General features: G+C 53.4%; 1 protein-coding gene and 1 long non-coding RNA gene across 6 annotated transcripts in view; one reads left to right on the forward strand and one right to left on the reverse strand.

The window, feature by feature from the left end:
* The first annotated feature begins 536 nt into the window (after positions 1 to 536).
* On the forward strand, positions 537 to 6,106 carry LOC128913822 (uncharacterized). Of its 2 annotated transcripts, none has more exons than XR_008468076.1 (3): positions 537 to 1,299; positions 1,545 to 4,119; positions 5,982 to 6,106. It is a non-coding gene; the product is annotated as an uncharacterized LOC128913822 (long non-coding RNA). The 2 variants fall into 2 exon arrangements; XR_008468077.1 differs by having other exon boundaries at positions 1,545 to 3,842; positions 5,982 to 6,104.
* The window catches only part of PODXL (podocalyxin like), a 42,888-nt gene continuing 33,442 nt past the window's right edge, over positions 3,536 to 12,981 (reverse strand). Inside the window, exons 4-9 of one of the 4 annotated variants that reach the window (XM_054212043.1) lie at positions 12,268 to 12,333; positions 7,929 to 8,085; positions 7,035 to 7,093; positions 6,764 to 6,931; positions 5,050 to 5,106; positions 3,536 to 3,727 (exon numbers count right to left, since the gene is read on the reverse strand). In XM_054212043.1, coding sequence (XP_054068018.1) covers positions 3,536 to 3,727; positions 5,050 to 5,106; positions 6,764 to 6,931; positions 7,035 to 7,093; positions 7,929 to 8,085; positions 12,268 to 12,333 — 699 coding nt within the window. Of the gene's footprint in view, positions 3,731 to 5,049; positions 5,107 to 6,763; positions 6,932 to 7,034; positions 7,094 to 7,928; positions 8,086 to 12,267; positions 12,334 to 12,981 lie in introns of all 4 variants that reach the window. The other 3 variants (XM_054212033.1, XM_054212062.1, XM_054212052.1) reach the window with 3 other exon arrangements.

Raw genomic sequence — 12,981 nt, forward strand, 5'->3', positions numbered from 1 at the left:
CACTTAGCCAAGAAACAGGTCTTTTACATAAGAATGTTTATTGACAGAAATACATGATGCTTTCAAAATATATTTGTAGGAAAATGCAAGAATAATCTCTACAATCCAGTTCCTCAGTAAATTCCAGTGTAAATCAGACTCCTGTCCCCGTGAGAGATGCTGCTATACAGTACGTAAGAGCTCTAGTATATGTGCAAGGTTCAACGGGAAGCCACCTTAGGAAATAGGTTCTCCTTCTGCAAGTCCTTATGGATTATGTCTTCTCCTCCATGTCTTCTGTAGGCAACAGTCACCTCAGCTGGGTCGTGGCACCGTGAGCGGAAGATAAATGGTCCTGAAATATTTACACGTTCCCTGTGACTCTGAAAATAGAAAAGTCTCTTGCAAGGACATCTTGAGCTGCTTGTAAAACTCTCACCAAAAAGGTAAGAGCAATAATCTCTTTGTACAACGTGTCGGATGTTAAAGCTGTTTTTGGGGGAGAGAAGAGGAGTGCGGGGAAGGGAGGAGGGGCAGGGAGGGAGGAAATGCCTGGGTAGGTTTATTTTTTTTTTTAATTTCTTTTTAAATTTCTTCTTGGTCTAACAATTATGGCTACAGTCTACGAAGGGAAGGATTAAGGCCAAAGATGCTCATCGCTGCATTTCCTACCTGATATTTTTTTTTTTTTCAAAAAGAATGTTCTCAACATAAAAAACGTACTGCTTTTTTTATTTTTTTTCCCATGGAAATAGTTCTTTAAATAGGGGAAGGAAAATCTACTATAAAATATTAGTGGTTTAAAAATATGGTGTCTGGAAAAATAAATAAATGTACAATTCCTATTCAAATATAAATCACTATAAGCACTTGCTGAGCTGTTAATATCATCACTGGTCTCTGCTCGGAAAGATTTAAGGTTGCTTGATCTCAAGCCTTCGTAGGGTTCTCTTGGAAAGTCTTTGGACCTGATTCATTAAAGCACTTTGGCGTCTCTTTGCTGGGAAGGGGGATCTGAGGCACATGCCAAACCCGACTGCCTGGAGATGCTCTGCCGGGGGCATCCTTAGGGCAACGCCAGCTCCCGCGGCCGAAGCTTTGCTGCTGCCCCGCGTTTTTGACACATTTATTTTCAGCGAAGGGCAGAAACTCGAGGTTACCAACCTGCCACTCATCTCTCGGGGCGACTGGGAAGCAAACGTGCTCACGCAAGCAATTGCAAACACCCGGACCAGTTTTTCGAGCCTTGCTGCAACGTTAAAGAGCTGAACTCGATGCTGCTGGAGCTGGGGGACAAAGCCATGGAGCGGGGTTATCCAGGTGAGAGGTGTTTTCCTGCTTGGCGTTGAATTTTGATCCCCTACCAGACTGGCCTTTAGCTTTTTCTTTCTTTTGTTTTTCCTTTTCTTTTTTTAACCACCCCCCCCCCGCCCCCCAAACTTCTTCCCCGTAGTGCAGTGCACAGGTAACTGAAGTGTGCTGAATACATCGCTAATGAATAGCAGGAATATTTACATACAAAAATATATAGGTCTGAACACTTCAAACTCTGCCTTTTGATGCAGGAGAGAAGGGAGAAGAGCCAGTCCCTTTGAGAAGACACATCTTCTGCCGGCTTCTGTCCTGAGGCTGAGCAACCCACCCCAACCCTCTCTTCCATGGACCCTCTCCCGACGACTGGCTCGACCTGGCTTTCTCCAAGCTTTCCATTGCTTGGCTCTGCTTTTCCCTTCGTTCAGGATGGCCATGGGAGCAGATCCCCATCGTGTTTGACCTGGTGGCAGAGCCTGAAGGAAATCACCCCATCGTGCGTTGGTGAATACAGGGGAGAGGAAGGGCTGTGCTGGGGGATCGCTCTTCATCTGCAGCTCCTCTGGTTTGCAGAGGGCTTGGGACCACCACCACCATCCTCATGTGCTGGGAGATGCGCTTCCCCAGGTGACCTTCTGGTCCTCTTCCCTTTGTGCTGGAGTATGGAGCTCAGCTCTGATCTGTGGCTCTGCCGGGGCTGAGCTGCTTCACCGAAGCCTGGCCAAAGGTGTGAAACTCTCCAAATCCTTTTAGAGCCATTTAGGAGCTGTGATGGGGAGTAGAAAATCCAAAAGGGCCTCAGCCCAGCCTGTTTCTGCTCCTGCATGTTTGGTTTTTTTTCCGTGCCTCTAAAGACTTGCAGCAAAGGGAGACCTGGACAAGAAACCAAGGGTTGCGGGGTGAAGGTCAGTCCCAGCTTTGCTGCTGAGCCGGAATTTCCTTTGCAGGTCTCTGCTACTTTACCTGCTTTTGAAGAAAAGCTTGAGGATGTGGACTGAGTTTATAAACCTCGTGGGGAGGAAACACCAAGGGCTGTACCAATGGAAAACTCTGAATACCACCAAGCTGCCTGGCTCGTGCTTCTGTTGCTCTTTTATCTCTTCTGCTCCTCACGCAGGAAAACATGACCACAAAAATCACAAACCATCACGCTGCACGTAACCCACGGTCTCAGGGAAGGATGGATGTGGGCCGCAAGATGCTGCTGCGTAATTACTGGAAGGCAATCAATGCATCGGCAGAGCTGGTCTGCGCTGGAGCTGGGCTCCTGCACCACGAAACCCCCAACCTCGTGCCTGGGCTGGTGACCAGGCATCGCTCTTGGTCTCATTACGCCCTTCCTAGGAGGGATGATCTCAAGGAATTACTCCTTTTTGTTTTTTGTTTTTTTTTTTCCTCTTCTCCCTCCCCTTTGCATCAATACAAGAAGCTGCTGTGCCTCTCCTGGTTTCCCAGCGGGTGTAGGATCCGTCCCGCAGCCCTTCGCAGCGCAGCTGGCGGTGGCGTGGGACTGCGCATCACTTGGCTCGTCCAGCCGGGTCTGGATGCGTTCGTTTGCCCGTGGCACAACGTGGGGCTCTTGTGCGTTTTTAGCCAGCAGTTTATGGGGAGAGGATGGAAACTGGATTAAAAAGGAACAGGCTGTTCCAGCTTTTTCCGCTCGATACCTGGGCGTTTTGTGTCGGGGAGGGCAGAGCGATGACTAAACTGCGTGGGCCAGAGGATTTTCCTAGCTCTAATTGCCAGGTGCCGGTTTGCTGTTGGGAGCTGTGCTCCCTCTCCCATCCTATTTACGTTTCTTTCTTCTTATTTTTTGAGTTGCTCGATAGCAGGAGGCTGTGGTTGGAGTGGTCAGACGTGGGACGGGAGGGGACACGCTCGGAGGAGACACCAGCAGCTCTTTGGGAGCAAAGCCACCCTCTTTGCCCACGGCTGGTCAGGTCTGGCATGATAGGTCCTGCTGAGTGCCTGCAGGTGATAGATGATGCTCATCCAGATGAGGCCACCATGGTGGCTTGTGTTGACACTGCGCCCTGGAGGTGTCCTCTCATGTCCCTTCTTGTTCCGTCCTGCACCCCACATGATGGCACGAGGGGCCATGATTCGTTCATTAAGGGATTTTCTGGGGTTTGTTTGGGAGTTTTGCCTTGTTTTGGAGTTGTGTGCATGTGTGTGTGTAGGGGTTATGGGATTGGGTTTTTTTGGGTGTGGTGTGGTGGTTTTTTGCTTGATCGAGTTCTGTATCCTATAAATGCGTGTCCTCCTCTTCCTCCAGGTCCTCCTTCATGAGGGTGTCGAGAGGAACGATCCAGCTGTCCCCCAGCTCCCCATTGAGGTTCACCTTCTTCTCCTGCATTTCGGAGGAGGTCTCCATCACTTCCAGCGTAGGGTTATCGTGGTAGCCGTTCTCCATCGTCTGCAGCTCCTCGGTCAGGCGCTGCTGCGAGGAAAGAAAAGCCAGAAACCCCAGTGAAAAACAGCTTGGCCATGCTGTGTGTGCCACCTTGGGGCTGTCACCTCCCAGCCAGCCACGGTCGCTGCCCCGTATAGATGTATGTAACTACATATAGGAACTTTCATGGTGAGTTTGAGGCTGGGAGCTGCAGTCAGTGCCAGCGCAGCAAAGGGATAGCATAGAGCTGGCAAGAGAGACTCTGCTAATGGTGGGAAGGAGCAAAGAACAGCCAGAGACACGTGGAAAACCTGCAGGAGCAGCTGCCAGCTTCAGCCTGGCCATGGACCCGTGGCTCCATGCCCCCGGGACCTTGAGAAGAAGGCCGAGCATCGCTGCTTCGCCCTGACCCTGCATCCTCACTCCTTCCTCCCAATGTAACTCCATCCTTCCCCTCCCCTTTCTGCCTCCCCGTCCCTTTTTAGCTGCTTTATTGTTATTCTCCTCGACCCAGTTCTCACCTTGCAGATTCTGATGACCCATTTGCCCCTCCATAAGCATTGTCCCTCCTCATTCTGGATCTCTTGGTAGAAAACAAGCAGGGAAAGAATAGCCCCTCCCAGCCCTTTCCCTTTGGCCATGTGTGGTTTTGGCTGATTCATGGATGAATCAGGCACTGCATCACCCTGGTCCTTTGGTACGCCGTGCTCCAGGCTCCAGCCTAGCAGCCCCCATCCCAATTTTGCATTTGCCACGGCAACTTCTTCATCCCCATCCCACCCTGGAGGGATTCACCGGGGAGCTGCAGTCCTCTGTCAGTCTTTTTTTTGGCAGTGCAGGGCTCTCATTAGGCACCCGTGTTAAAATCCGCCTGGATTTACAGCTTGATTTATTACAGTGCTCCTAATAAATGCCAGGAGACAGGCGTGGGAGGGAATCCACAGAGAAGGAAAGGGATGGAGAAGCAAAACCGCAGGGCTTGGCACTAGCAGGGGGGGCTGCGAAGGCGCTGCTGGGGGGGTCCCTCTGGTTGCACAAGGTGAGGGGGGGATGCGGGCAGGAATGGTGGAGCCGGGGCGGGATGCTCGAAAGCAGAGGAGGCACCTGGGCTCTCGCAGGGGCTGTTTCGCCCCGTGGAGTTACTGGCACGCCCCCTGGATGGATGGATGGATGCTCGGGCAGCATTTTCTCCCTGCTGTGGCAAGGCACCCCCCCGCCGTGCAGCAAGGGGAAGGGGGCTTTAAAGCTGGGCTTTAGTAGGCTTTAGTCCTGTTAAAAGCTATTGAACCCTACCAAGCACTGGGGATGAGAGCTGGGGGTGTTACAGATGCAGTGCCCGCCCCTCCGATCCCTGTGTTGGAACTCACATTAAAGATCAGGGCCACATGTCCATCATCAAACCCGGGGAGATCAGGGTGGATGTGCTGGTTATTTCCAAGGTAAAACAACAGCAGGGTTTAGAAGGGGAGGGGAGGGTTGGAGAAAAATAAATTAAAAAAAAAAAATAAAAAAAAAAAACAACTTTCAAGTCATTTTTGGAAAAGAAGCAGGAGGAAAACAAAAGAAACCACCCCAAACCAAATCCAGAAAAGAGAAACGTGTTTGATTTTAAAAAAGCCTATTGCAACTGCTTGGAAAAAGATCCTTTCCCTTGCTCTGAGCAAGAGCCGGACCGAGGAACTGCCGTCCCTTGCTTTGGTTTCACTCCCTTGCCCTGTGACTGGGGGGTATTTACCTCCAGAGCATCCAGCCAGGGCTGGCACCTGTTCCTCTGCACCATGTTTTTTGAGGGACACGCATTCCCATCACTAAAAATACCTGTAATTTCTGTTTTCCGAACAATACGGGGGAAGAGTTTTATCCTTGTCCCTGCTGGGATGTTTTTCACCCTGACCAGGGAGATTTCAGCTGAGGGATGTCCTGACTGCGAAACCCCATAAGCTCCAAGGGGAGCACAGCGGAGGTCAAATATCTATCGAGGTTTTGCATCCTTCCCCATTCCCTCCCAAAAAAAATCATGCCTTGTAAAAACAAGTCTGACGCTGGCGTTGGTTTGCTCTTCCCTGCCTCCTGTATTCGTCTCTGTTAGATTGCAAACATTTTAGTGAATAATGCCTTATCCCCTGCCTTCAGACGGCTCCCAGTGTTGGGTTGGGACCCACTGGGAAGGATGAGCTGGTTTGGGGGGAAACAACTTAAAGTAGTACCCAGGGGTTTGCTTCTCCATCAGGAGGGTGGTTTACCCTTATTGTATCATTTGGCCTCATTTTTTTTTTTTTTTCCCCCTTTTCTGTTGCAGTCTCTCCTCCGGAGCTAAATCCTCAGCAAGAGCAGCAGGGGCCATGGGTACGTGGCAGAGCTCTCCCTCCCCAGCACCGCAGGGCATGGGAACGGCCAGTCCTTGCAGGTGGATGCTACACTAAAATCACCCAGAATTGCTTCCTGAGATAAAAATGTTGTTATTTTTTTTTTTCCGTGTCTGTTCTTCCTTAAATCCTGCTGCCGCTGCTCAGATTTGGCCCTGGCCCAGCTCTCCTAAAGGCTGAGCTGTGCAGTGTACGGCATCGATACCCTCCTGCGGCCGTTCTCCTGCCGTCCTCCCACCCTGCAAACAGCTGCAGGCTCCCTGGTATCCCTGGGAAGGTATCGGGGCGATGCTGGGCACCCAGCCCTACTCATAAAGGTATTTTGAGAATTTTTTTGAGGTGGGTTTGGAGGAAGGTTTTATGCCAAGAAAGCCTTTCTTGTCAAAATTACGACCCGAGGATGCTGCTCAGCTGCCCTGTGCCCTGGGTGGCAGTGGGGATGGGTCTGCTGTACCCCACCGCCACCAGCCCCTCATTTCCCTGGTTTTCATCCTGGCTGCCCCACACCCCGACACCCCCAAAGGGCAGCTCCTGCCCCTCTGGAGCATCTGCAGCACTTGGGCACCCCTTGAGCAACACGTGAGGGTGGTGCCTGCTGGGCAAGCCAGGTTGTCTCCACCATCAGAGATGACAACGTTGATGCTCTTCATCTCCTGAAGATGCCTCTGGGACAAAAAGGTCCCAGGGTACCTGTCCCACTCCCCTCCCACCTTACCTGGTCCTTCTTTTGGGAGAAGCGCTGGTGGCAGCAGCCATAGATGGCTGCGATCAGCAGCAAGGAGCCGGCCAGGGTGACGATGGTGATGATCAGGGGTGTGCTGAACTCATCGTTGATTATCATCTCCCTCTCCATTTTGTCATAGGTGATGTTGGTGATGCCGAGCTGCCACAGAAGGGACAGGTCAGGGCCCAAGGAGGGCTTCCCGTGCCTCCCACCTTGGGGGACATCTGCAGGGAAGCTGCGCTGTGCCCAGGGACCTGCTTACCTCCTCTAACTTGTCCTTCTCCTTCAGCTCCTCAAGGACTTTTTCAGGGTCTAGAGGGACTGGGGAAAGAAAGAGGCTGCAATGAGCACAGGGTAGGTGGGTCCTCAACGCATCACCCCGGGTCAGTGGCGTGACCCCCTTTCTGCAGGAGGTGGATGGAGACGTGTGAGCATGGAGCCAACCCTTGCAGGTGCCTCCACAGACAGGTAACAAGCCAGGATCTCTTCTCCTGGCAGGAGGACAGTCCTGGGGACCCCAGTCCCCACCATCCCCCAATCCCGGGCTGTGCCGACCCTGATGGGCGTCTCTGCTTTGGTGGGCAATTTGCCAGTGGGACCAGCAAGGGGCTGTAACCGGCTACTTCAGGGCATGCAGGAGTGGTGCAGGATCAGTCCCCAGGGACGAGTTGCCCTGCTCATGGTCAGCTGCTGGAGGCTGGATCCCCTACCCTGCCCTGATGACAAAGAGGAGGAGGATGGGGCTCAGTCCTTCCTCCCCCTTGAGCTAGGGTAGCGTGACGCCTTCATCCTCCCAGCACCCTGCAGCTAAAGCAACAACTGGGCTCTGATGTGGGCAAGAAACTCCCCTCTGTGGTCCCTTGGGGAAGGCACTGGTTTTTAACCACATGGGAGGAATTTTTCCTCCTAGAGCCTTGACTTATCGTGGATGGGAGAGGGATCTGGTGCATTCACTGGGGAGCAAAGCTCATTTCTGGGGTTGTTTTGCCTCTCCCAAGCTTCTTGAGATGGGGCAACCCAAGGAACAGAGCCCCTTGGCCAAGCTCTAGCAGACCCCAAGGGCTCTGCCAAGCCTCAGGCTGCATCCCTGTGACAGGATCCACAATGCCAACCCCATCCCGTCCTGCTTGGGGCAGGATGGTGGGATCATACTCACGGTGCACCACCGCCTGCACAGCCCAGCGCTGGGAGCGGGGCTCAGGGGAGCTCAGCGTCACCGTGCACGTTTCCCTGCTGGCATTGAAAGCGTGCTGGCCCGTCGAGCAGAAGCTCTCGAAGAAGGAGATGTTGACGCTGGCGATCCTCCACTCGGCCTGTGGTGACAGCAAAGGCTCAGCACCATCCTCCCATCTGGGGATTGTCAAGGAGCACCCTGCCCCACCGCCAGGGATGCTGTGGCCATCCCCATCCTCCCCCATCCCGTTGCACCGCCCGGCCGCCGCCGGCCCTCCCAGGGAACAGGAAAAGTTTAAAAGTAGTTTCTTTATGAGAAGCCGAGCTCTTGGCTGCCGTTCCTCACTGGGGCCCTGCGCTGGCCTTATCTGAGGGCTGCAGCTTTTGGCGTTACAGGAATAGCAGGTCCCCGAGGGAAGCAGGACGGGGGGGCCGGCGGAGGATGAGGGGCCGCAGCGGGAGCAGGATGGGGCTGTGCAGCACCCCCTGTGCACCCACAGGCATCTGCAGCTCTCCTACCCACATTTCTACCCTCTGTCCCCACCAACATGGGTCCCTGTCCTCCCTAGGGCTTCCCCATGGCTCTGTGGCTCCGCAGAGGCAAGAGAAAGTGTTTTGCTTTCAGATAAACTGGACCGTCCCTGGAGGGGTTAGCCTGGAGAGATGGTAGAGGGATGGATGGAGCCCATGACCCCTCTGAGCTGTTCCTGAGGTGTTTTACATCCACTCAATGCTTCGTAGCAGCTGGGAGCTCATTAAGGTGGAGGTGATCGTCCTCCTGCACGCACAGATGCTGCGTGCACAGGTCCTACATTCAAAGATGCCGTGTGTACAGCTCCTATGTGCACAGGTTGTGCATGCACAAGTCCTTTGCGCACAGATGCACAAGGTCCTGTCTGTACAGGTCCTGTGTCCGAAAGTCCTCCGTGCACACTGGAACGAGGTGCCCTGGCTGGGATGGACCTTAAACCTCCCTCTGCAACGCCATCCGTGCCAGGTCCCGCTCACGCTGATGGCCAGCAGCATCCCGCTTGCTCCACACCGCAAGGACGGGAGCCACCCGACTGAGGAAGGCACCTAATCTCACCCCATCTTATCTAAATATTTGGGAAGTGGCGGTGGAGACAGGATGCACTTGCTGGGGCGGAAGACCGGTCCCCGTCCCAGCGCGAGGGTGAGCTCAGCATCGTGAGGCCCCGGCCATCCCTGGGAACCGCTGCTGGCCCTTGCCTGTCCTTTCGCTTTGCACAAGGAGAAGCTTCCCCCGGGCCCCTCCGTTGAGTCCGCACCATCCCAGCTGCATCCCTGGGAAAAGAGCTGGATGGGAAACCTGCCCTGGGCCAGGGCAGCCCATGGGCAGCAAGAGGAGACCTCGGCAAGGCAGAGACCCCCAGAAAGCTCGTCCCCGGTGGGATGGGGAGGAGAGGGTTACAGCCTGGTCGGGGTGGTGTTTTTATCATCTTCGGACGCTGGGTTGTGCTCCTACGCTTTAACAGTCCTGCAGTCTATCAGTCCCTGCCCGTGCAGCGCTTTCTGCTGGGCAGAGGCGCGAAAAGCCTCTCTGCTGCCTCCCTGCATCCTCCTTCCCCAGGTTTTGCCACAGCTCTGCCTTCCTCTGGCCCTTAATAACCCACTTCTTCTCTTACCACCCTGGGGGGGGTTGGGGGAAGACCTTTAAATTTTTTTATTTTTTTTTTTTTGGGTGGGAAGGGAAATCAGATGTGACGCTAAAACCCAGCTGAGCATTGAGCCACTTCGCTTCTATAGAGCAATCGGCGCCTAAACCGCTTTTGAGGCTGAACTGGAGGGATTTACCCTTTCCAGGGTTGGAGATGGGCACGGTTAAGTCCCACTGCAGCCAGCAGGGATGCCCCGGCGGCGGTGCCCCGGCCCTGGCAGCTCTTCCCTCCCACCGCCGGAGCCGCTCGCATTCCTTGGCTGGAGTTGACAGGCGCTGCCGAGCAGCTCGAATCCGGTTCCCACACTGGCGGGGACCTAAAACTAACATCCCTGAATGAGGTAACAGCACTTGAGTCAACAAACTGCCCCCGCCAGCTGGACGGGGTGAGGGGGACCGCGACCCTTCTCGGCATGGGGGTCCCTCCAGCTGCTCTGGGGACCATCCTGCTGTCCCCAGCTCGGTAGGTGTCACACAGCAAATTCTCTCAGGCAACTGGGTGCGGGTCCAGGTGGTCCTACTGTTGCTTTTGCATCCCCAGTTGGAGCAGGCTGTGCTCCTCCTCAGCATCCTCTGACTCAGCTTGCTGGGCACATCTGCATCCCAGCTGGGGACACGATGGAGGAGCCACACTGGCTCCCTGGGAAGTGGCCACAGGGTTGTGGCTCAACCAGAGCTCAGGGGACACCAGACATCTCTGACATGGTCACCTCTTCTTTCTCCTAACTCATTTAGGGGTTGGGATGAGGAACAGAGCATCCATCCATCCATCCATCCATCCATCCCGAGGCTTGGAGCACCCCAAGCAGCCAACAAAAACCCAACTGAAGATATACTTGTGAGCTGAACCTTGGGAAAATCATCCTATGTAACACAGGGCATCGAGCTAATAAGTCTCGTTAAGAAACTCATTAAGATCCTGCTGAAATCAAAGGAAGGAGAAGGGGCAAAAGGGAGGGTGAGGGAACGTGGATTGAACTTCAGCGCTGGTTAAAAGCATCACCTGAAGAGGAAAGATGCTGGGAGCCAACAAGCCCATAAAATTCCTTTGGTCCACAAAGTGGTGCCAGCCATGTATTGGGCATCATTTATTTTTTTTGTGGGGGGGCAATTAGAGTTTGGGCTTTTGGTTGCTTGTTTGGTTTTTTTTAAGTTTTAAATTTACTGCAGCTGGAGGAACTGAGGTGCAGTGGGGTGTGCCGCCCGCAATTCCTGGGTTCAGTCCCAACCGTTTTGCGGGGTTCCCGATGCAGTCCCAACCCTGCATCCCCAGCGCTGCCCCATGACCCCAGCTACGCGCGGGGCGGGGGGTGTCCTGCATTGCCCCCTCCCCTGCCACGTGTGATCTGGGCACATCCCCCACGGCTGAGTCCCTGTGTTGCCCTCGATGCTCCCCCGGCTCCTCTCTGGAGCTGAGCTTTCAGCACAACGCCGCACGACTCCATCTCATTCTTGCGGACCGGGTTTGGAGCCATTTCTGGAACACTTCTCCTTATAGCGCGCACTTTCCTGTTTTCCCACGGGTTGCAAAATGCAAAGGATTTTTTCACTTTGCTGTCAAGATTTGGCTAGAGACTTGTTTACCGGGCCTACAAAGCAGGGAAACCAGATAGTGCCATTTCTCTGTTATCTGCTCGGATTGGGAGGCATAAAATTTGTTGCAATTTTCAGGAACGGGCCGAGTGGAAAGTTAACGGCAAGCGGGTGGGAGGCGTTTTGGCAGCCGAGGAGAGCGATGCTATGGGAGGATGCACCCTTGCGGTCTTTCTGCAGCTGCTTCGAGGCATAATTGGCATTTTGTACTAACAATGCTTCAGCTGGTTATTATGCCCAGAGGAATCTAAGGGAAACAGGCCGGCAGACTCCACGGCTCGCCAGCTCCAACGCGCCATCGCCCAGCAGAGCGGCCAGAGACGAGCAATGCATGATGCCAAGCCGCGATGTCCGCCCACCCCTTAGCTCGCCAACATATCACTATGCACCAGCACTTCCCAGTCTTACCATCCCCATCTCCAAAAAGCCTGCCAGCACAGCTCCAGCAAAGCTATGTGGAGGACAGAGTTGGGGTTGTTGAGCCTGGAGAAGAGAAGGCTCCAGGGAGACCTTATAGCGGTCTTCCGGTACCTAAAGGGAGCCTACAGGAAAGACGGGTCCCAAACTCCAGGCTGCTGTGCTTCCCAGTTGCTCTGCAGTTGGATGCCACCCTGGCCCAGCTGTGAGGTTGCAAGATCTCACCAACACAACAACTGGAGGGGAACTCCATATTTTTTTGCTTGGGCTTTTGGGATGAACTTCTGGCCCCTCTGCAAAAGTAAAAGTCAAAAAAGGCCTTTGCAGAGGGGAAATTTCACCGTCTAAAATTTCCCATTGCTCTTTTTCTGAGACCTCAGTGGTCTCAGCTGTTCCTTCTACTTGAAGATGACCGCACGGGCCGCCTCTTCTCCCATATCCCCCACTGCCTGATACTGCTGAGTGTGGGCTTGCATTTGCCATTTTACACCCCAAAAGCGACTGCATCTTGTTTTGATGAAATTACTCTCATCTCTGTAGGCTCACACGCTCAGAGCACTACAGGTTAAAAGCTGATCTCCAACAGCAACACAGCTGCTGATCCTACACAGAAGTCCAAAAGGGTGGTACTTACACAGGTTTTAGCTTCTTTCAGATACATCATGGGCTGGTTATTTTGCACCTGTTCTTTACAGATGACCTAGAAAGACAGAAGAAAAGCAACTCTCAAATCCTTGACAGAGGTTGGAAAGACAGTTGGTCACTAATACAACGGACTGACCAAGGCAGGAGACACCCCAACCGAAGCTCTGATCCATTTTATGGAGGTGAGACAGGCTTAGGAGCCCTTCACTCAACCCTTTATATGAGGAAAGGGTTTTCACAGATAACTGACACAGTTGTCTGCAGGATGTTTGCTAATGCACTTCCCAAACCAGGTTTAGGATTTGCAGTATGGGGTAAAGCAGGAATGGGCTCAGGCAGTAGGAAGATCCATGCCAGTGGACCATGATGAAGTCCTGCCCTACCAAAGATGAGCATCTTTGCTCAGGATCCCCATCCTTCCATCTTAGCACTTTAGTTATCTTGGCTCGTGTTTTGAGACACCCCCCCGCTTTGCTCCCAAACCATTTTCTGCTAGTATCATCCATGAACATTTGATGCTGAATTGTGGTCTTTGTCCTCTCGTCATGTCCAAATCTGCCCCAAGGCAGCTTTTGCTCTCCATAATGCCTCCCTCTCTCTTCCCAAATTTCACTTCTTCCCTCTTCAGCACCCAGGCCATAATCCCCTTCACCTCCATCCTCCGTGTCTCTTCACTGGAAAGCTACAGGAGAAAGCGGTTGGA

The sequence above is a fragment of the Rissa tridactyla genome, chromosome 1 (genome assembly GCF_028500815.1).
Source record: "Rissa tridactyla isolate bRisTri1 chromosome 1, bRisTri1.patW.cur.20221130, whole genome shotgun sequence".
In the NCBI taxonomy this organism is placed as follows: Eukaryota; Metazoa; Chordata; class Aves; order Charadriiformes; family Laridae; genus Rissa; species Rissa tridactyla.